Genomic DNA, 21,929 nt, shown 5'->3' with positions numbered 1-21,929 from the left:
CGAACATCAATGATGTAACATTCTAAGGTCGGAAAAAAATCGGAGCCGAATGAATCCTTTACTCAGCGGCATGGAGATTGTCAAATTCGGTGGTACAACCGATGACTCCAACGGTTTCGAATGGCTCTAAACTGCTCTATTGGCTTCGAACGGCACCGAATGGAACTGTTGGTTTGATTTGGCCGGATTCGACGTCGGAATAGCTAAGATCGGAAATGGTTTTGAGCCGTGGATGCGATTCCGACAATCAATCACTAGTTGTTGCAAAGTTTCCTAGTGTGTGTATCAAGTTATTTTCAATCCTTTTTCGTTTGTAGACAGTTGACGCAAATCTATTTTTCCATACAGAATGTGCAATCGAGTGTGCATAAAATTATGCTGATATTCAGAATTTAATCGAAACATAATACGACTGAGCTTGCATTCGATTCAATGACTCTTAAGGGTCTCGATTGATATGTACGATTGTGTAGAATAAGTTTATGAGATGTTATGGGTACATTCATGTTAGTTTCGAAAAATATACCCAAAAAGGATTGTTCTTCTCTGGAAAATTTAATACACTTTGAAAAACAGTAGTAACAGATTTATGGTCTGCAGTGCTTTTAGTAATTCTCAAATATTCTCGCCTATATGATCCTATATTCGTTACTAATACCTGATGATTTCATGCCTACGACTATTTAACGAATTAGGTTACGAAATATAGAGAATGTTAGGTCGGTCTTTCATTTTTATTTCATTAACTTCATGTTATTGATAAACCAATAAACAAGGGTAAATTGTATAGTTGCTAGAACAGTATTTTTTATTCAGTATGTGCTTATTTCAAGATACACAAACAAACGCCATGATTTTAACGTATCCCAAGCTTCATAATTCATTCGATCCTACTAAAGCTTAGCGGAATTAATAACCAACTTATGGTTCGTCAACGAACTCGGCTACCATTTCCTCTACGATTTCGTCGATGTTCTTGGTTTTACCGGTGTTTCCGTTACAGCTGTCCTGCCCCAACATTTTGGCTTTCTTCGCCGACACGCTACTGTTATCATCGTCAATTATTTCGATTGAATGTTTCAAATTATTCTTTTCACTGTTGGATTTAGGTGCAGATAGCTCTACGTCAATTGGCACTTCCATCACATCATCATCCTCCTGTTCCTCATTCTGTGCTTGTCCCTGTTCCTCATCACTGTCCAGCACCGCCACCACAGCGGAATCACTCGTTTTTCCATCATCATTGTCATCATCATCGATTGGATGAATAGTGCCTGCATCATAACATTCTGTATCGTCGGGGATGTCGGCGATTGCGTTTGTCTTTTCCTTTACTGTATCATCTAGCGAGGACACGTTTACATGTTCTACCCATCCAACAGGTTCGTCCGTCATTTGCTGTTCTTCTTCGTCAATAAATGACTCGTCGCTTGCTTCTGTTACGGCTAGTGATTCGTTAATTTCACCTTCACTTTCGTATGCTGGTTCAACGGCCGGCTCGCTAGGAGCACTGGCAGCTTTTAACGGCGAAGTACCAGTTGCCGGTTCTGCGACTGATGGAATTATCACATCAGAGGAATCGTGCACTCCGTTGGTACCGTTCGTTACAACCACCTGCTTGACGGTGAACATCGCCAGCGGGTGATTGTCCTTGTTCGCTAATGCATCCTTAATGGCGGACTTGTCCGCAGGGAAGTACAGTGTTTCCTTCCAAGGATGTACCACCAGTTCCATCGTGCGGGCCAGTTCTGCAGCCACCGACCGAACGGTCGCACTGGAGTCCGTTGTTTGCAGCGTGTTGAAAATATAGCTAGCATATTGCAGCGGCGGTGGACAGTGGTGGTGTGGATTCACAATCAGAGCGGCAAAGGCACGGAGTAAAGCTACACGCACCTGGGCGTCGCCGTATAGCCCGGTTAGCTGGTGGTTGGTTACCAGAGTAAAACACAGCGGAACGATTTTCTCCTGCAATAGTTTATGAGTGACGGGTTTGATGAAACACCCGGCGGACTGCAACAGAGCGGTCAAACATGCCAAAGCAGCACGGCACAGTGGCTCGTTGCCATGATCAATGAACAGCTCCTTGTTTTCTGCCGTTGCACTACCACTAGAGTGATTCTGGTTAAGTGCGGTTGCTGCATTTTGCTCCTTCTGCAGCTTCCTCTTAGCTCTGGCCGACAATCGCTTGTTGCTGGTGGCACCCATCTTGAGCGTTACCTCGCTCTCGTACGGCGTAATGTCGCGCATTATCTGTTCCAGCAGGGCTTCGTTAACCATTTCGATGTTACTGCCGTACCGCATCTTTTCACACCACAGCTGTACGCTGTCGTAGATTTTCGTTCGCAAGCGGATGAATGATTTTTTCGCACCTTCCGAGTCGTGGCTGTTGCTCTGGGTCGCTCGGAGACACTTGGAGAACATCTCGCAAATCGTGTCACCAAACATCAGCATATTGGTGCCGAGGGCCAGCACTAGCCCGTCCAACACCTCCAACAGCCCGTAGTGCATGGACGGTAAAAACGCACCGAATGCAATGTTTTCCGCAATCGGATTTTTGCCCATCGCTTCACAGGATACGGACAGCCCACGAAGTACAAGATTTAACGCTTTAAACGGGGTGATTGGCTTCCCCACCGGGTACGCACCTACAATGGCTTGATCAAGAAAGGTAATTAGATTGCAAGCACGTATGGCGATCAAGTGCGCTTTACGGATAGGATTTCCGGTGGTTCTAATGTCAGGCAGCTTCAAACACTCAAGGTTTTCCTCCTCGTCAAACGTTTCCGGCGTGTGGGCAAAGATTTGATTCAACAGATCGTGTATCGTGTCAATCAGCTTCAGATAGTACTCTTCCCAAGTTTTCTTATGCAGCGAACCGTGCTGTCCTCCGCCTCGGATTTGTTGCAGCAGCAGCAAACAGTTGGCCGTACGGTTGACCACAAACCAATCGGTAGAATCGACCAGCGAGTAAAGGAACGTCTCGATGCGACTTTTCAACGGGCCACAAGCACCAGCATAATGCTGCATGGCCAGCTCGAGAAAGCTCAAAGCCGATGGGACCGCCGTCGGTTCTAGCTTGGGCCCAACGGATTCGAGGATTTTGGCCAGATTGCTGACAAACAGTTTGTGCAGCTCGGTCGAGCCCAGGGAGCGATGTAACAGCTGCTGAAGAAGTTTGTACACCAGCGGCAAGGTTTGCGTTGGGCCACGCTGGTCGCATACTTTTGTGCAAGTGTTCAGATAGAACTGAGCCTTTTCCTCGATCAGATCCAGCGGGCAGTCGGGCAGCAGGTGGATGAGAATTCTTAAACCACGATCGCGCGTTCTGGCACTGGCTAGCAAGGTGCCTAGTTTGGTGAATATTGTGTCTAGATCATTTTCAGGCTGTAAAGCACGAAATAAAAACGTACATGTAGTTAGAATTTTGCAATCTCTTCGCAATGCGACTACCTAATCGATGTTTCAACTTACGTCTGACCAAAACGATTGATGTTCATCTATATTGTTCAGAAAGGCGGTTAGCAAACCATCGTCACTGTCGAAATGGGTCCCGAATAGTTGCCCAACACCTTCCATCGTTTAAGGGGACGTATTACGAGACACGAAATACAATAAAGCAATCACTTTTATTAATTTGTATAGAATACACGTGCGCCGGCCTGAACGTAAACAATGAAGGCGTGGACAGTGCCGTTCAGGGTTGCCTAATAAGTTGATCTAATGTCATACTCAAATGTCTGCCTTGCACAGTGGGCTTGCATCATATTTTTTCAACGCTTTTTTTATAAAACGCAAAAAATCTTTTTTATTACTTTACAAGTATTACTAATATTTCCACGCTATTTTCTACGCCACTCCCTACACTAATCCTGTGCTGCACTTTCACTTCCAGGTATAGTTTGTTGACTGGAACTGAAAATGAATCGGTACCAGATCCGGACCCGGTTGAAGTATCGTTCCAAATCCACAACAGTTCCAGGTACTGGTTTAAGAAAATGTATTAAATCGGGAGCTATTTTTGGATCAGTGTAAGTTCATCATCAGATCCAGGACTGGTGTAAGTTCGTGATAGGTTCCAGGACCGGTATAAGTTTATGATAGGTTCTAGGACCGGGATGGGTTCATGATCGGTTCCAGGACCGGGATAGGATTATGTTCGATTCTTGGACCGGTATGGGTTCGATATGGGTTCAGTATATGCAGTTCTTGAAGAAAATAGGTAATTTATTTGTGTCAGGACCACTATGGGTTTGGATATGGTTTTAGATTTTAGATTTGTTCTTATGGGGTCGTCATAAGCACCTTATTTTAATTGCGTTGCGTGGTCATTAATTTCGGAGTACTCTTTAGAGTAAAGGAGATCTTTCAAATTTTGATGTGCAGCTCTGTAACCTTGCCACCTTGCAACCTACTATAAATTTAGCCATCAGCAACCATGTCGCCAAATTCGTAATTTGATTATTTTGATGTAAAAAAGCACTCTTTAAGGTGGGTAAAAGACGAGGCCTAGAATTTATTCCGAGAACTTGTTACATTCTCTACGCAAGTGTTGCAAACATAGGGTACTTTTTCGTTATTGTTGAGTGCAGTAAGTCTAGATAATTTAATTGTACTCCTTCGTCAACCGTGGTACTTTCTGATCCTAAGTCGCGCGAAACGTATCTCAAAGAAGCTGTCGTACATTCTAAACAATTCTTATGGCGCCAGCGATCCAGTTCGCTTAGTTTGTCAGCTCCTTCAGTTTGTCCTCCAGCTCGAACTTCCATCGCATGTAGGCCACCTTCATGCGATCCCACACGTTGTCGAACGAATCCATCGCGGGCCTCACATCCAGCAGGGCAAATTTGTACTTCTCGTCCACCATGCCACCGTCGTAGTAGTCAATGATGTAGCGCACATCCTTGCCACAGCGATCGATGATCCAGTCGTGTCGGTCGAATGGCAGCTCGTATCCCATCATGTTGCGAATCTTAGCCCGCGGGCTGTAATCGGTTGCCTTGCCGCCGAAGCTCTTCAGCCGCGGATTGCCACATTCGCGGGCGTGCAGCGCTTCCCACTTAAGTACCTCCTGCCAGGCCTGCTCATTGTTGGCGTTGTGTATCTTTATAATGTCGTCCATGTCTTTCTGAGCTATATCGTCCTTCTCCCAGCGCCAGCCCTTGCGCAGCATCGCATTCCAGAACATCTGCTGGCTTGGGTACACCCAAAACTCTTGCTTACCGTCGGTGGTCGCTTTCGGAATCGACGACACCTGGCGCTCGGTAGGCAGTGGGAACGGTTGGCCCGGGGCGGGATTTTGATTTGCCGGTGGCATCATGTTCAGCGGGTTCACTTCTGCTCCATCGTGCTTAATCGGGCATTCGGATACGAGCACTGGTTGTTCTTTGGGTTGCTGTTTTTGGTGCATCGGGCATTCGGGCGGAGGATTACCGGACATGGCTGCTTTATCGCCTAGCGGTGGATGTCCCTTCGGTAGTGCCGCATCTTCAACCTTTGTCAAGGTGCTGGGCACTATGTTCGAGGCAACCTTTTCAGCTGCAGACACCGTGTTTCCCATGGCTGGAAGGAAACAGTACAATAATGTAACTTTATGAAAATCTGGGCGTAAATTGCGCAGGTGACCGAATGGTAACACCGGTAGGGTTACATAATTCACTACGCATCAATCGAAGAATGGATATCTCTTCATTGTAATGTATACCTGTGGGATAGACTCACTGGACGATTTGCTGATCAAACTCGGCTTAGTTTTGTGGTAAGTTTGCTAAAATTTCTCAAGTTTTCGTAACTTTGCTTCTCAATGTGATTTGTGTTGTGACAGCTGAACGAGGAGCTGCCATCCCCGTACAACATGGCGAGGGTTTTTGACGTTCGGATATCGCTGCATCTCGCTCATTTTCTCTACCCTTCCTTTACATGCCGTCAGTGCTCGTTTCAAATAGTTCTTATGTACCCTTTCCCCCCACCCCATTTCACATCGAACGCTTCTTCCACATTTGTCCATACGCCTTTCGTTGTGTTGGTGACAATTTACGCGCATCACATATGTGTGTGTTCTCGCTCGTTCTGACATGCCATCTCTTTCGCGCGTATGGACGCGAGAAAAAACGTAAACAAACTTGGTGGTTGACTAAATTTAATGTGCGCAATTTTGTTCAATAATTTAAATCGGAGTCGATTACTGTTTAGTATTAATTCAATTAATTTGACGGGTTAGGGCCGTAGGAAACCTGCGCAGCGCATAGGACCTCAATTCAAAGAGGCACACGCAAAAATCAGCGCGAGGAAAGACCTGGATGAACCCAGATAACACATCTGACGGCTAGTAAGTGTGATAAAAAATGCTTGATCTTAAGCATTATATTAACAAGGCGTGGTATTTTGCATCTTGCAGATCATCATTTTGTCACAAATGCGTCATGTTGTACCGGGTACAGTGTACGCTTATTCTGATGTGTTAATTTGCTATTTTTAAGGCCACCACTTGAGACAGATTTTAGTGCACCAGTTTTGTAGGAGAATGGGAACCACAAACCACAAACATCGGTATACAGTCTGTTCCCGAGTTACGCGGTTTCTGCGTTGCGTATCTCCGAATCCGCGTAAGTCGAGAACCGTGTAACTCGAGAACAGACTGTATTCACACGCCCTCCTGCACCTGAATGCATATCGACGGGCAATTGAATACATCGATAGTACAATTAAATGAAGAACCGCCCTACCAGCATTAAACGGCTTTGAAGGCATTCAGAAGGCATTTAAGGCCTTAGGGCGGTGGCAACGCTAATCGGATGCAATTTTATCGGACGAGATTTATATGGGATTTGACAGATAACGTCGGACGACGAAATCGCACGTCCGACGTTATCTGTCAAATCCCATATAAATCACGTCCGATAAAATCGCATCCGATGAGCGTTGCCACCGCCCTTAGTCGCCTTAGAAGGCGAATAAAGATTTCAACCGAAACTTTCACGGATGTAACGGGTTCTCTTCGAAATCTTTCAACTTTTAGATTCAACGAGAGCAGATAGCTTGCCGCCATCTTAGCTTGTTTATATACTGGTTTTGTACCCTCACTAATGTAACTGCCAAATAGAGCAGTGACAACGCTTTTGATTCCGAACCGAGAAAGCGTGTATTCAAATCCTGATTTTTATGATCTTTTTTGTGTTTATTTCTTTTTAAATTAATATTTTCTTGCTATAATTAATACAAACAAAAGTTATGTGAAGCTAAATTAGAATAATATCTTTTGAAAACACATAATAATTACACTTTGTCCACCCTTCATTATCAGGATGGGAGAAATATGTATCTCATTTCTCCTTTTCTAATAAAAATTATCAAAATGAGTTTGATATATTAACACCTTTCAACGGGTTGGTCTTTAACAACCGAATAATGCCTACCAACCACCACCGAATCAGCAATTGCAATAGCGGAACATGTATGAGCAAGTGAAACGGCAGAGTGCAGATGCTAACATGGCACACACATGAAATGTAGGACCCCGTGGGGTCAATGAGGAGGGGAGGGGAGGTGATGGAGTGTATTTATTTTTTGGTCATTTAATTTTGCCCACCAACACAATCGCCAACCAGAGCGAGCTTTTTGACGGCTATCTTAACTCTCAAAAACCCTCGCTCGAAACGTCAAAAACCATCACAACGACTTACAAAAAGCTTCGCCAGCGAGGGAAAATCGCACCGATTAGGAACGTTGGCGAGCTCGCAGAAACCGGTTTTCCAGTTCTTGTTTTGAGCTTCGAGTTCAGTTGTTGCATGTTTTGGTACACGTCTGTCTTCGCACAGTTGTCGGGTTGGGGAAAATAGATTTTATCATTTTTGCACTTTACCAACGTAAAATTAAAAGATTCAGGAGACCGAGACAGTGAATTTCAATTTGATTTCAGCAATTGCTATGCTGCATACTTCCATCAACATGTTACAATTCATGATTGATACTGTTAATTATAGAAACGTTACGAACGTTACATATTGTAACGCTATCAATAACAGTGCAGCACGTGATTGTAGCAGTTTTTTTTTTCAAATTGTGTATGCTATGGATAATTGATTTTCGAAATATTAGTTTTCATAAGCAATTAATTTGTGTAACATGAATAAATCCTTTTCCGCGAGTATATTCCAAAAATATAACCAGTTTATTACAATTTTCAATTCAAGGCAAGAGACTCTGTATTCGAATTAGATGAACCAATAATAACGACCACTAATGCACAACAGGTAATCTGGAGACTTCATTGCCTGCACTTGTTGATGTTGCATTTACCATAATCTCATTTGATGAACCACGTTTTCCTGGGGTGCTTTCTCATGCCGGTGCTTATCGGTCGCTTGCACAGTAATGTAAGCGAGCGGAGAACGAAGCGCTGATACGCGTTATCGCCAAGCCAAACATCACTTCGATTGCAGCGATCTTGCCAACGCGTCTCGCACTTTATTTCATCTGTACACTGTACCGGTGTACCTACAGTCACGCTCCTCACAAGCCAGCCGTCCTAAAGCGAGGAGCTATTTTAAGCACTAGTACCGGCCATTTCGTTTGTCAGCCGATAGCAGTCAGGCCTCAGGATGTGTAACAGCCTGTTGTTCGCCAGATCCATCGATAAGGCTCGCGTCGCAATCAATCCGTTGGCCATTGTGTGGTGTTTACTTCGTCGAACGAACTAACCGATGGACTGCACTTGATTGTTGGCCGCGTATAGGCGCAACGGAAGATGCATACACGCTGCGTGAGATTGTGATCGCTGGGCGGAGTTTACAATGCAAATCCTCTTTCGAAATTAGTGAGCTTTACGATGAGTGGGATTAGGAATTTCCCAGCTGTGTGACTGTAGTTGCCATCCGTCATAGGAAACTTTTTTTTTATACGTGTTAGTATTAGCATCATTACTTTGCGTGATGATTTGCTCTAGATTATCATACGTTAGGTCATGTACAGTTTTGTCTTCTTGGTAACTGTAACGTTTGGTTCATGGAGATACAGGGAGACATAAATAAGGTTTAACACAGGTGGTGTAACATAATTTTCTTCACTTCCTTCTGCTCACTAAAAATGCCTCCCACAAGTACAAGAATGTTCATAATCGCACGTGTTTCTTTTTTTTTTGTTTACAACCGGCTAATACTCACGTGCAGTGCTCAGCACCAAACCTATCTACGGTGCAAAGAACAGCCGTATTTGAAAACGCACACCATTCGACACGCTGTCATCGTGAATGATGCTACCCCCACGGTGCCATCACGTTGATCGGCACATGGAAATCGGAGCATTTTCCACAAAACTACACCATGTGCTGGGTGTGGTTACGTCTGAACCTAATGCACACCACCATCACCACCAGTCGGTGCGACTGAATCAGACCAACGGTAGGCCAGGGCGGCAGTTTGAGTCATTTGCACATTCTAACGCACGCCGTACACGTGACCGAGAGTGTATACAAAATAAGCTGCATGGCGGTCAGCGACTTCCCCGGGTGAAGGTTTTGGCGTGCGAAAGGGGGCTTCTTCACTAGTGGTGGCACTGATACAAAGAACAAAGAAAATGCCTTCTGCTATTTACCGTAGCAATGGTAGAAAACGTAAACACTTCCTTACGAAACCGTGACAAAAGCCAGATTAGCGACATAACCACACGGCAGAGGGATTTCACTATTGCTCTTTGAGGGCGTACCAATTTATGATGTATGTGTTCGTTTACTTATGCTCATATTACCCAAATAGAAAGAGAGCAATGCTTATCTGAACGCTCGCACGAGAAATAAATACCTGTATTTGCATCTCTTTTTGCTGGTAGCATTTTATAAACCAGCTATACATGATTGCCCAATAAACTCATTTGTAGAAACGAACAAAACCATTGCGTAACCGGTCCATAAACTTGACCGGACTTGAGACGCTCACAATCGCAACGCTGGGATGCCCGGCCCAACTTACCATGGGGTACGTGGCTGATAAGGGATGGTAACGTGTGCACACGCAAGCTATTGATATGAGCCAGTACAAGCATATGTATGTTTGCCCGAGTTTCCCTATGCCATGGCCAATGGCATTAGGTTAGTGGCGACAATTTAAACCATTTGAACGGCATGTTTTATCAAATTTCTTCTAGCAATTAGGTCTTGATAATGCGCAATTTTCTACCTTGGTGGGTTGATAAATTAACTTTTCATAATGGAGCTAGCAGAGAGAAGTGTGGAAAAGAAATTGCGGGTATGTGAATATCTATTTTTTGCAGCATAATTCCAAATCAGGTTATGTTTATGGCATGGCAGTAAGTTGTAACATTTGCGCTCCCACGTATGTGAAAACATGCAAATGAACTTAAACCATCGAATTGGCTAGAAAACTAAACTAAATGTCTACACTTACGTTACATTTGAGTGTATTGGTTACGGGCTTCATTATGGAGACGCATGGTACCGCGAAGAGGCCAAACGTGACGTGGGAAGAAGAAGTGAACCTCAAATCGATAAGCACACCGCACGGCACAATGATCGTGTGTTGTGCGTCATGTCGCCCGAAGCTTAAAGGGCTTGTGTAGTGTTTTGCAAACAGGGCTCCGTATCTCGTGACCAGCCGGGAGCAGCTCCTTGGCTCGTGAACAGAAATCAGCTATAACGGTGGCGATAAGACTCCGGTGCCAGGTAACAACGCGCGCTCACACACCCACCCCAGCGGAGACCTTCACGAAGGTCACGTTTGGTGGGCAGAAACTTTAAAATTCGCGTGAATACTGATATCACCCTGCCTTGAGTCGAAGCTTTACAGGTTGACAGATAATGAAAAAAAAAAAAACGTCGAAGCATTCGGGTTGCGTGGTGGAAATCTAACGGAAGCGACTGATAAGCGACACAAACATATAAATGATTGTGGAATTGGTAGGTTAGAAAAAACAAGCCACCCACAATATTTTTTTGCAATTGAAAGGACCTCTAGAGAGAGAGAGACAGGGAGAGAAGAAAACGAGAGCTCAAGATGATTGTACTATAACTTCTGGTGTGTACTATATAGTGGTATATTGTACTATATAGTGGTCAAATAACTTGAGTTGACTGTCAAACAGTAAAAAAACTGGTGTGATATTGTTCTGCCAAAACTTATTTCCCAAGGCTATCGCTGTTAAGTACGTTGGCGCTAGAGATATTGGATGAATCCAATCCATTCCTCTTCAAAGAGGGAATCTCGGTTGTCACGGCAGCATTGCAAGAGGCAAGGCAACAAATAGTATCCAACTTCAAGCTGACTAACCAGCGCCCGGTGTCGTGCAGTGTCGTCTACCCCGTGTTGACGTCACGTGCACGTGGCAGCGCACAAGGTACCGGTCGGTTGGGCAGCGTGTAACGCCACGCAATAGCTACCACACTGTAGGACGCCATCCACTTCCTTCAGGTTGACATTTGGCATTTGGAAAAATCGTTAGACACAAAGGCACACATTTGCTGCATCGTGACCAGCCGTGCTTCTGAAGCTTAAGCAAAAGGGACTCTGACTGTTTGTTGCTTTTTGCTGAATACAGGCTTTGCGCTAAAACCGAATATTTTAATCCACTAAATGAAAACGTTACCGATGGCCCGGTTCGATGAGTTCCAGCCACCAACGTATACTCAACGACATAGACATCGGCAGCGGCGAATTATTTAATGGAACGTGGAGTTGCACGTGGAGTGTGTCTCATAACACCGGTAACATTAGACGGGCACCATTCCCTCTGTCCCTAGCACTCTCTCTATCTCTCTCTATCTCTCACTCTCTCGCTATGTGGGTCCACAGAATATGTTAGTGTTTGTCCTCGTGTGCACTTAGAATCCCGCCCGCCATCGATGCGTTGGGCTGGGCACACTAAGCTGCTAAGCCATCGCCAACCGGCCGCCCGTACGTAGGATACGTTACGTAAAGCTGAACCTCTCTGATCGCTATCGAACTGTTGGCACAACTGTTGGGACGATGGACCTAGGAGGGAACGAGAATATACGAGAAATCGAACTAGCATATGAAAGTGTATGGTTTAATACATTTTTCTCCCACTTACCCTCCCTGTGTTTGGGGTGCGAACATTAGCGTGACGGATAATTAGTGTAATGTTATTCACCTGCCCTGCCAGCACCTTGCCGACCCTCTCGCAGTGTACATTGTTAATCCTTGGGGAGGGATGGTAGGTTACTTTTATCGATCATATCGTCCCAGTGATGATCAAAGTACCAGTACCTGTGTTTGAAACAATTTTCTAGAACTGTCTGTGTACAGTGAACGCCAAGTGGATCGTGTGATCGTGTGATTGAAAGCGATGACGCGTACTCACAGGCCCACTTCTGAGACATCTTGAGCCAGGGGCAGAGATTGCGGTCGCACTAGAACTAATCAGAGACCCCCTTCGGGTTCGAGCTGCTGATAGCCTTTGCAAAATGGCCGCTGCGCGCCACTTTAGCCGAATTTGTGTGAGGTTATCTCGCCGGCTGTGTGTCGAGCAGCAAAATAAAACGATACGCGCACTTGAAGATAGTCGCTCGCTGCGTGTGTCCATTCCTGCGGGTGAAGTTGGCAACGGTGCTGCTGCTTGCGGCATTTGTGGCGATTAATAGTCGGCTGCGCATTTGTTTGCTCGCGCGTTGGGTACGCCTTGGTACACATGGAGTTGAAGTTTTATTCAGTTTTGTGGTTAACGGTTTCCTTTGCGGGTGCTTCTGAAGGAAATTGTTTAATTGTATTGTTTTGTACAAAATAATTTTGCCTCGTAGTGATTAGGCATTGCATTACCGCTAGCTTCAATTATCAGAAACTTGGCATTTGTCGCAAACTCTTTGCCGCCAGAAAACCGTTGATCTACGGCTGTTTGATTTTGTTAGCCGCTCGAGGGAGATTGGCATTTTGCACGAGCTCCTTCCAACCGAAGACACCCTCAACGTTACAGCTCGTTCAGGCGCTCGCGGTACCGGTAGGAAACCACTTTTTAACACAACCGGGAAGGTAAATGACATTCCGTGACATTGAAAGAAACGTGTTTGGCGAACGGCACCGCGATTGCTGTAGCTGTTTTGTTTCTCCTGCTTTTTTTTCGCTTCGTTTCGGTTTATAACCCCCTCTCCCATGGGGTAGGATCGGCTGAAACTCACCCAACAGCACCACAATGAAGCCGAACGCACGATCAGCTCGCGTCGCGTACACGTGCTTGGCTGGGACTACGAAGTGTCTGGGTTGTTGCTGTTGTTTTTCGGTTTTTTTACTGCCCCATGTCGTCCATGCTTCCTACCCATCATGTTTCGCTTTGTTGTGAAGTGCGGGCCACAGTTTCCTTGTTTTTCGCCCCTTCACGTTCGCCGGTCGACAACAGACAACCGTCCGCAGGGAACGCGCCTCCATCAAGATCCTGGTTGCAGAAAACAGGGCGAGCACAACATCGCTTCGCTCCAAATATCCAATCCGGTTCTGTTAGGTGATTACAATACATGCATTTATTTACAGGTAGAAGCTATTAAAAGTTACCTAAATCGATCAAATCCACTCCTATCCGAGATGTCAAACCCAAAATGTCTCAAGTGTAACACAAACGAGCTGTTCGAGTAGTTACTTCATGGCTGGTGCACCTGTCGGCACCACGATGGAGGAGCACGTTTTCGCTGCCGGTGCGCAATTTCAAATGTCAAACGTGCGCCACTTCCTCTTCCCCGCCTACGGTTAGTGCAATGTGCAAGATGGTTTTACGGGGCAACATCTTCGTTGGTAAAATTGACGGTGTGCCGACTGGGTGCTCCCGGGCAGCTCCCTCACTCTCTTATCATCCACCCGCGGTCGCGTAATCCATCGCCGAGTCAGAGAGCCTGAGAACCCGTCGGGCCAATCACGCGGGCACGTGATAGGGCCGGCCACAGGGGTTGGGAAACGTTACACTCCACAAGGGACACGAACGTGATATTCGATCCGGTTGAGGAAGGTTCTTCTGTTTACCCTTCATGTTCAACCCTAACCCATCGACACGGCATCGGTAACGGTGCGCGTTATCGGTCGTTCAATCGGTCGTTTGTTGATGCTCTGCCGTGTTCTAGTGCTTGTGTGCTGCACCCGCAACCATATTTGACGAAACACGAAAGTGAAATACATCTCATCTAGTGTTAGGGGGAAAAAACGCATCACTAAAACAAATACCAAGCTGGCTGGGTGCACGATTGATGCGGTCAGTTCGGAACGAAATCCGCACAAAGCGTCGATAAGATAGCGCTTGGCCGGGGGCTTTTCAGGTGCGCTGCATGATTGAGCGGCGATTAAAGCAAGTGGTTGATGAAACATATCACATCAAAATAAGTAAATCAAATACCGGCAGGAGAAACACAGAAATATAAAACCAGCCAGAGCGTCATTACCATACTGCGTGCGGAACAAAGGATCATCAATCACATTACCGCGTTTGATCAGGTGATATCAACCGGGCTGGACAGACACAGACAGTGGAATGCATCCAACGCTAACGGGGCGCGGAATTAATTCGCTGACTCACCGGACACCAGACTGCGACCGACGATAGCGATGGACGGTGTGTTAGAGAGTGTTTGTCTACTTCTTTGTGTGCTGCAAAAATCCCGTGACACACCACGAGGAAACTGTGTGCAGTATTGCCACGTGCAAGCACGTGGTTCGCTCACCTCCATGGTTCCGAAAGAAAAAAGTTCAACCAGCAATTCGGTATCTTGTGGAATTTCATTCAAGATTATGATTAAATATCCACATTTAGACGGTGTAGGGTTTGCAACAGTGAGGCACATTGAGGCTTCCACCATACGCCCTATAATCAAGCTCCCACGCACAGTAAACCCAGAACCATGCAACGTTACCGTTGACCTTTTACCGCGGTATCTTACTTTGCTACCACATAACCACCCGGCGCAGGTGGCCTCGGAAGCGTGTCCACGTGATCGCGTGCAAACGGTGGCGAGACGCGGGGCCAGCGCAGCAAAAGCATTCCGCTTTGCCGCATTTCGTTTCCGCCTGCCAGAAACGTACGCGAAACATATGGAGCGCGATGAAACACCCTTTTTGTTTCCGTTGGCTAGACAGGCCGAGGACGAGTGAGTGCATTCCGGGGCGAGATTCGGTGTTCCTGCAGTTCTCGTTCTTCGCCGCCAGCCAAACCATCATATCCCCCTCCCCCCTTCCTCTACTCCGACCGCCTAGTGGAGCGGCCGCTATGGCGTGACACGCGGTCACACGCGAGGAATGAATGATTTCGCACTACCCAGTTGGTATGCCTACCCTACTCAGTAGCAGTGAACGATCGGCTGCGACCATAGTGTGGGTTGTTGGGTGAAACGTGATCGTGTGTGTGTGTGTGTGGAAGGAGCAGCGGTGGGAACGGAGGAAACGGATGTCGGATGGGTGCAAAGTCACGTTATTTTCCACACGGTGCCACAGCAAATAGGTACCCCCTCCCTAGCACGTTTTTGCTGCCATTGGGAAAAGGCTAGTGGGTGGGAGATAGAGGGAGGGGAAAGGGTCCGCACTACCACATTTGCGGATCTTTATCAGCCTCACTCATGCCGGTAAGCCGCGTTAATGTGCGGGGCTGAGAGACTGCGAAGAGAGGCAATAGACAAGACGAGCAAGGGCAGGGTTTGAACGAAACTGTTTCAATTGTTAGAATCAACGTTTGGAAGGAATAGAAAAAACCATGTACTCTGGAAGAAAAAGGTTAGATTGAAAATTTTTAGACTATTAAGAAATGTTTATTTATGTCAGCAAAAATCCGTTATTATTACGTTGCTATGTGTCATACTGTAGTAACGAAGGAACATCACATCTTTTTTTGGAAAGTGTTTTCTTTTAACTAACGGTGCATAATACAGGCGTATCAGTAAATGTGGTGGTTGTCATATATTGCAAATACAAACATTTTTTTACAATCAATTCTTTTACATGAACAAAACAGAAATTTTGTGAAAGCAATAATTATAAAATCATGATTTGCTCACACGGTGAAATGTATCTAGTTTTTTTTTCTGTTAATCCCAAATCAGATCATGCAACTTTGCATTGAAATAGTACATAAAAACTACCTATGAAATCATGTTAAAATCATGAACTATCTGAATTGTCTTCTGTTAGAAAATGAGATAATTGAAAAAATGATACAACAAAGAGGTGAAAATTCAAACAGGGGTTTCAATAATTAAAAAGTCTAATTATAATAATCTAATAAATAAAAACAAATTTGATTTATTATTATTGATACGAAGATAAAGGCAGTTGTGATTTTGACAGAGGGCGAATCGAACGGCCGACAGGGGCCCCGTCGATATGGGAGAGATTTGGGAGATCGTCTCATTACCCTCCACCTCGGTCACCATGTACAGCGGGGCTTCAACTCTTCCTACCACTCAGGACCCCCGAAACTCACTGGAAAAATTGCTTATAGCATAACTAAAACCTCTGAATAAACGGCAATAAATTCATGGTACACTAATAATCATTTTCTAATCTCATGGCAAACAAGACACAAATTAAAGCGATTTTAAACATTTTTATCATTTTTATGAAGGGAATACAATAACATGATGTTTGACATATGCTAAACATATGTATGTCTTGTTTATCAAACGGAAATAATCATAAATCAAAATTTACAGAAAACCTATGTTGTGTTGCATTGTCAATCGAGATAATAAAAAGTTGTACATTAAAAATTCAATGTTCAGATCAAAGTCGTAATAAAAACAAATACATAAATAAATGAATAAGATTTAAATTGGTCATTACAACTACAAAACATTCGATCTACTAACCCTGCAACCGAGCGGGAGCGTGAGTGAGAGCGGAATTCCTTCTCGCATTCTTTACATCGCTGTATACGCATCACAGCCGTGTGTCGGAAATAGCGAATGAGTGAGCGAGAGAGCGATGGGGCAAACGTGTACTCACGGGGCTGTGTAAGCGCTTGCGTATTTACGTGTGTGTGTGTGCGGGTGGAGAGTATTTTAACAATGACAGTCGCGAGCGCCCGCCTCTTTTCGACATTCATCCGCAGCTTCTGGCGTAGTACACGTGGTGTGCGCAGCAAAACTTCCACTGACCAGTCCGCGACCGCTAGTAGCGTTTCTGTCTTTGCCGTTCCCTGTGCCTTTACCGCAGATAGTTGGCCGGATGTCCGATGTGTGTAATGTGCGCTGAGTGAAGAGGAAAAATACCCTGCAACCGTTTCGCTTACAGGCCGCTTTGCCGGTGTGATTTTGTGCTGCAGATGCACCATCAGTGCAAGTCTGCCTAATGATCAAATCAGTGTACTGAAAGTAAGGCGTGTGGGTGTTTTGTTGAAAATTAAAAAAATAATTGCAGTGAGAGTATGTGTTGAAGACCAGCCGTATCTAAATGTGTGCAGTGTGCGTCTAAGCGAGTGTGGTGTGTAGGCATTTGGTGCAAGCTACAATTCCGGTATCGCAGATCTCGACGAAAGTGCATTTGGAGGTTTTTTCGGAGGCAGCAATTGAGTTCTAAAACTTGCACAGTAGCGCACAACGAGTACGTGAGAGCTGCAGGGGAGCAAAAAGTGTACCATTCCATGTGGATGTGATTATTGATTTAAAGCAAAACAGCGAAGCAATCACACGTGTCGACAAGTGAGAGTCTATTTTCGTCCGATCAGCAAGAAGCCAGACGATTCTGTGGTAGTGTATGTGTGTGTTTGTGTGTGCAAGTTTGTTCATTTGTGTGGTTGCCGTACAGTGCCAGGAAGCGTTGTTCGCGGGAGAGTAAATAGCAGAAAATCAATCAAAAAGAGCCGCCAGTTTAGAGCGAGGAACATAGCCAGTGTCGCCATAGTTGGTGAAAAATCAGTGAAATTCCGAACCCACCTGTGAAGTCCTGTGCTGGACAGGAAGTTCCGGTTGGGTAGGCGTGAGCGAAAGTGAGAGCGAGAAAGAGTCACTCAAAAGGCAGAAGGGCAGGCAACGCTGACCCAATCCTTTTTAGCGATCGACTCAACGTCCCCGAAAACCGTCTTCATGTATAAGTTCTTCGTGAATTCCAGTGTTAAGTACATAATCAAGTAGAAGCGACTGTTCAATTGCGCGAGAGGCTGTGTGTGTGAGAGAGAGTGTGCAACAGGAAGTGGAGTAAAGGTCAAATCAAAGGAAAAGCTCACCCTTCTGTGTACAGCAGAAAAGGCTCGTGTGAGACGCACGTGCTAGTTTTCCCTAGAGAGAAAGAGAGAACACTCTCCCACCCCAACTGGACACAGCTGCGTGTACCGCCACGCAACACTTTCCATTTTTCTTCCATTTTCCATTCCGACCGTACCCTCCACAACGGATTTCATGTGTAAAGCGGCAGTGACCGGGAAGAATACGCTCCTGCTCGATAACAACAAACGTGTCCGTTCGTTTTTCCGCAAACCGCGCTACACGCACTTCTGCTCCGTCTGGTACATCATAGAGGGACGGTCCGGCACGAGGAAAACACCGCACGACCCGTTTGTCTGTATCGCTCGCACTACCACCCGGTCCAGCAGCATCCGTGAAAGCCCGTAGAAGCTGACTCCGGCCACCACCGCCCTGTTTAGAACCTGAAGCAATTGCCTCCCAGCCCTCGTTCAGCACTCGTTCAGTGCAGTTCAGGATTCCGCCAGTACGCGCCTGTACCGACCCGACGAGTGACTTCGAGTCGCAATACGCCTAGAGACGGTCTCTGGTTTTGTGGTAGCGGGTAATACACGCAGTAGAAGCAAGTGTCCCAAGCTGTTCTGAAGTTTTCGTGAAAAAAAACAACAAACAAACAAACGGACGTCTAAGGTGGTGTTGGCCAACAGCTGTGCCAGCGGACCTTTCCAGTAAAGTGTGAACTTTACATAAACAGAACAGAAATCTAACAAAAAAAAAGAAAAAAGCAGCATAGTACCAGGGCGTGCGATCAAGGTGCGAAAAGTGCAGTGCTAAGTTGGTGGCAGCAAGTGCGATCACTTTTTCCCGTATTCGTAACGTTCGAGAAGTTGCAGCGCAAAGCGGAACCAAAGAGCACCATGGAAGCGTACTGGGAAGCAGCGAATGGTCATGCACCGCATTCTTTGAAATACGAGAGGTAAGTCACACACACTCGCCGAAGGCTACTGCTGCGGATGATCTGTGCGGGATAGACAAGACAAGAAGTCACAGCGCGATGCTGCGAGGTCCGACTGGTGCCTCGGCAGTGTCTAGCGAGCGCTGCGGAGAAATGTGCGGGAAGTGCGGTTCGTGTACTAAATAAATAGCGCGCAGCATATCGAAGAAGCTCGCCCGCCCGGTCCGGGGGTCCGTTGCACGGTAAATTCTTGACCTCTGTCAAGGTTGCTCCTTTACTATTAGCGGGAGACGGGACGGGACCGGACGCGAGTATGGTTTGCTGGCCTGTTGAACATTGGACCGGTTTTGTGCCGCGAGGATCGAATGTGCTGACACAGAGCCGACGCACCGCACCTCAACAAGCCCGTGGCGTGTCGCACGTCCTCTGTGTTCCGTTGGTGCGCTTACGGTGTGCGTTGTATTTTTACCGATTTGATACTCGATTTTAAACTGCGCGAACCAGCTAACCGAAGGCGTTTTATCGCGAACCGTGCATTAGTTCTACAATGCTAATGGAGAACTGGGAAAGTTCGATACTTGTGCGCACCCAGCCACACATAGATACGCCACAACAAACAAGAAGTAAAAAAAAGCATTGGTTCGGAAAGAACGGTTCGGGCCGTATTGCTTCATCATTGGTTGTTTAATTTGCATGAAATTTAGAACAAACTTAATGGCCTACCTGTTCCTTGATATACAGGAAATTAAAACGTTTCGTGTTTAACAAGTACACCATTTATTGACGACGTTATTGATGACTTATTTGTGGTGCAGCAGGCAACAATCCCTATACCCTTCCCGAACGCGCGGCAAGTGGTCACGTGTAAGTGGAGAAGGGATTTAACAGTACCGACGACCACCGACGACACACCGATGGCCTCGTCCACTTCCCTGTTTGCAAAATCAACAGCAAAAAGCACCACCCTGCTAGGTGCTAATCGTGTACCGTGTACCGATGAGCAAAAGCCCTCTTGACTCGCCTGACGTCAGGTTGTTGGCCGGGTGGTTTTTCTGCCTCTTTGGTGTTTAAGCCAGCGCTCGCCCTCAGGCCCAGGCGTCAAGTGGCCCCGGAGGAATGTGGTCCTAATGCAAACAAATAGAGAGATGCCCGTCGATAACAAAATGAGGCTCTTTGTTGTGCCTTTTCGCCCACCCTGTGCTGATGTGTCTAGCTGATGATGTCTTGCAGGGTTTGGGGTAGCAAACTCTGGCAAACTGCTTCAAAGAGCTAACTCAAAACGTACCTCGTCCACCAGCTCGCTTTAGTACCGGGTGCTCGCCATCGGTGCTCGCGGCAAGTTACCGCGGCTGGCTTATCAACAATGGGACGGAGCTGTCTGTGTCGTAGTTCGGTTTCGGTGTATGTTGTGGTAGATAACAGTCCGGGGTCTCGGTGTGCGTACGACCGACGAGCGAACGCACACAAAGCCAGAGCGGACCGTCGGAAACGTGGCCAACGCTAACCGCGACCCGCTGACCCCTGTGCAGGTGTCGCCCTGGTACACCCGAACTCCATTTCCGCTCGCGATAGTGATCCAGTTCGGTCACGTAGGCTGTCACAAGTGGAAGGCTAGAAATTCAGCTGGTTTTGGGTTTAGGACTTTGCTTGGTAAAATGAACGATTTTAGTTGTTGGGGTTGTTAATACATGCGGTTTGATCTGTGGTTTGAAGCTACGAGGGGTAGCGGTGTGTTGTACAAGGAAGAAAAGAAGAAATTACAATGTTTACAATGGTATGCAACAACATGGCAAACGCAAAACCTCAATCCCCGAGCCAGTTTATCGGTTGTCCAGTGCTGTGGATGGAAAGACCTAGAGCTTGGCCTACAAGTTGTTGGCTGCTGCTGGTTGTTGTTGACACGATGCTATTTCTGGCACTGATAAGAGTTCATTCGCTAACCGTCTGGGCGGGTGAAAAAGGTTGCGAAGAAAGAGAGCCAAGAAACAACAACAATGCATGCCTTTCTCGTCTCAATAATCATAATAGCATACAAACACACACACATGGACACCAACAAATTGTGATAGAAATTGTTATCACGTGTGGCACACGGGTGCGAGGCAGCACACATACATTTACAAGATGGCCAACCATCGAGGGGGTGCGATGTCTGGTGTGTGTTAACTGGTCCGGGCAAAAGGGCGTATGTGCCGCTGCCACCCAGTGCATCGGCCGTGGCCCGAGTCCCGTGCCAGACAAGTGGCGCTGTGTGCGTGTGCGCGGGAAGAGAGGAGCGCCTGTCTGGCGTCCGCGCTGTGTCAGGTGATCCAGACCCGGCCCGAGTCGAGTGCCTGCTGTGTGATGGGTCCAATCATGGAGCAATGAGTAGCACTTGTTTACGGGTCCGCACATCATCTAGCTGTTGTGGAGTGCATAAAGCTGTTGACGTCCAACAGCGAGAGATTGTGTGAGGATGTCGCTGCGAAGCGTAATTTCTAAGAGCTCAAGAGCCTCTAGAGTGACGCAGCTTGACCGTATTACAAAGATCTTTGAGGTGTTTAACCTCACGAGGAAGAAGCATTCAAATAAAATTGAAACAATCGTCACCGGTAAACGTAATCCTTAACGTGCCAAACATTGGAAAAAGATCACCCTCATGAAACTAATTCCTGAAGGGTTTAGCGAAATTGAAACGTTGCTCCAGAATCACCTGGCTAACATCTTCAAGCCCAATTGAAGGATACAGTTATTCCGTTCACCAGCGCGGCGACTACTGTGTGCGTGGCACACATCGCAATTCCGCTGATTACGGCACACGCAAAACGGCAAGTAAAGGCCAGTGGCGAGCGGCAAACAACGCCTCCCACCTCCCCTCTCCGTCGTAAT

General features: G+C 46.3%; 3 protein-coding genes and 1 long non-coding RNA gene across 6 annotated transcripts; all 4 read right to left on the bottom strand.

The window, feature by feature from the left end:
- Positions 1-734: 734 nt before the first annotated feature.
- Positions 735-3,964, bottom strand: LOC121601735 (proline-, glutamic acid- and leucine-rich protein 1-like). Its single transcript, XM_041930541.1, has 2 exons — positions 3,472-3,964; positions 735-3,384 (listed from the first exon to the last, which is right to left on the bottom strand). The coding sequence occupies exons 1-2, from the start codon at positions 3,574-3,576 to the stop codon at positions 922-924; spliced, it is 2,568 nt and encodes an 855-aa protein (XP_041786475.1). The 5' UTR covers positions 3,577-3,964; the 3' UTR covers positions 735-921.
- An 85-nt stretch (positions 3,965-4,049) lies between these two features.
- Positions 4,050-5,862, bottom strand: LOC121601736 (holocytochrome c-type synthase-like). 2 transcript variants are annotated; one of them, XM_041930543.1, is made up of 2 exons: positions 5,719-5,862; positions 4,050-5,559 (listed from the first exon to the last, which is right to left on the bottom strand). In XM_041930543.1, the coding sequence occupies exon 2, from the start codon at positions 5,555-5,557 to the stop codon at positions 4,721-4,723; it is 837 nt and encodes a 278-aa protein (XP_041786477.1). In that variant the 5' UTR covers positions 5,558-5,559; positions 5,719-5,862; the 3' UTR covers positions 4,050-4,720. The 2 variants fall into 2 exon arrangements, with proteins under 2 accessions (XP_041786477.1, XP_041786476.1); XM_041930542.1 differs by having other exon boundaries at positions 5,702-5,860.
- A 5,335-nt stretch (positions 5,863-11,197) lies between these two features.
- On the bottom strand, positions 11,198-12,436 carry LOC121601738. Its single transcript, XM_041930544.1, has 3 exons — positions 12,234-12,436; positions 12,058-12,166; positions 11,198-11,978 (listed from the first exon to the last, which is right to left on the bottom strand). Exons 1-3 carry the CDS (start codon positions 12,344-12,346, stop codon positions 11,868-11,870), a joined length of 333 nt encoding a protein of 110 aa, XP_041786478.1. The 5' UTR covers positions 12,347-12,436; the 3' UTR covers positions 11,198-11,867.
- Positions 12,437-19,736: 7,300 nt separating this feature from the next.
- Positions 19,737-21,122, bottom strand: LOC121601737. 2 transcript variants are annotated; one of them, XR_006006175.1, is made up of 3 exons: positions 20,864-21,122; positions 20,347-20,774; positions 19,737-20,185 (listed from the first exon to the last, which is right to left on the bottom strand). It is a non-coding gene; the product is annotated as an uncharacterized LOC121601737 (long non-coding RNA). The 2 variants fall into 2 exon arrangements; XR_006006174.1 differs by having other exon boundaries at positions 19,738-20,185; positions 20,347-20,655; positions 20,823-21,122.
- Between the last annotated feature and the right edge of the window lie 807 nt (positions 21,123-21,929).

This window comes from Anopheles merus, unplaced genomic scaffold (genome assembly GCF_017562075.2).
Source record: "Anopheles merus strain MAF unplaced genomic scaffold, AmerM5.1 LNR4000159, whole genome shotgun sequence".
Taxonomy (NCBI): Eukaryota; Metazoa; Arthropoda; class Insecta; order Diptera; family Culicidae; genus Anopheles; species Anopheles merus.
The sequence above is the reverse complement of the archived record's forward strand: the minus strand, read 5'-3'. Positions and strand labels throughout refer to the sequence as shown.

Bases quoted from the DNA above. Each gene is read 5' to 3' on its own strand.
- LOC121601736 (XM_041930543.1), bottom strand. From the start codon at position 5,557: ATGGGAAACACGGTGTCTGCAGCTGAAAAGGTTGCCTCGAACATAGTG.
- LOC121601738 (XM_041930544.1), bottom strand. From the start codon at position 12,346: ATGTCTCAGAAGTGGGCCTGTGAGTACGCGTCATCGCTTTCAATCACA. The intron at 12,167-12,233 runs GTACTGGTACTT...TCCCTCCCCAAG, and splicing joins GAAAATTGTTTCAAACACAG to GATTAACAATGTACACTGCG. The intron at 11,979-12,057 runs GTAAGTGGGAGA...GTTCCCTCCTAG, and splicing joins GCACCCCAAACACAGGGAGG to GTCCATCGTCCCAACAGTTG.
- LOC121601735 (XM_041930541.1), bottom strand. From the start codon at position 3,576: ATGGAAGGTGTTGGGCAACTATTCGGGACCCATTTCGACAGTGACGAT. The intron at 3,385-3,471 runs GTAAGTTGAAAC...CGTGCTTTACAG, and splicing joins ATCAATCGTTTTGGTCAGAC to CCTGAAAATGATCTAGACAC.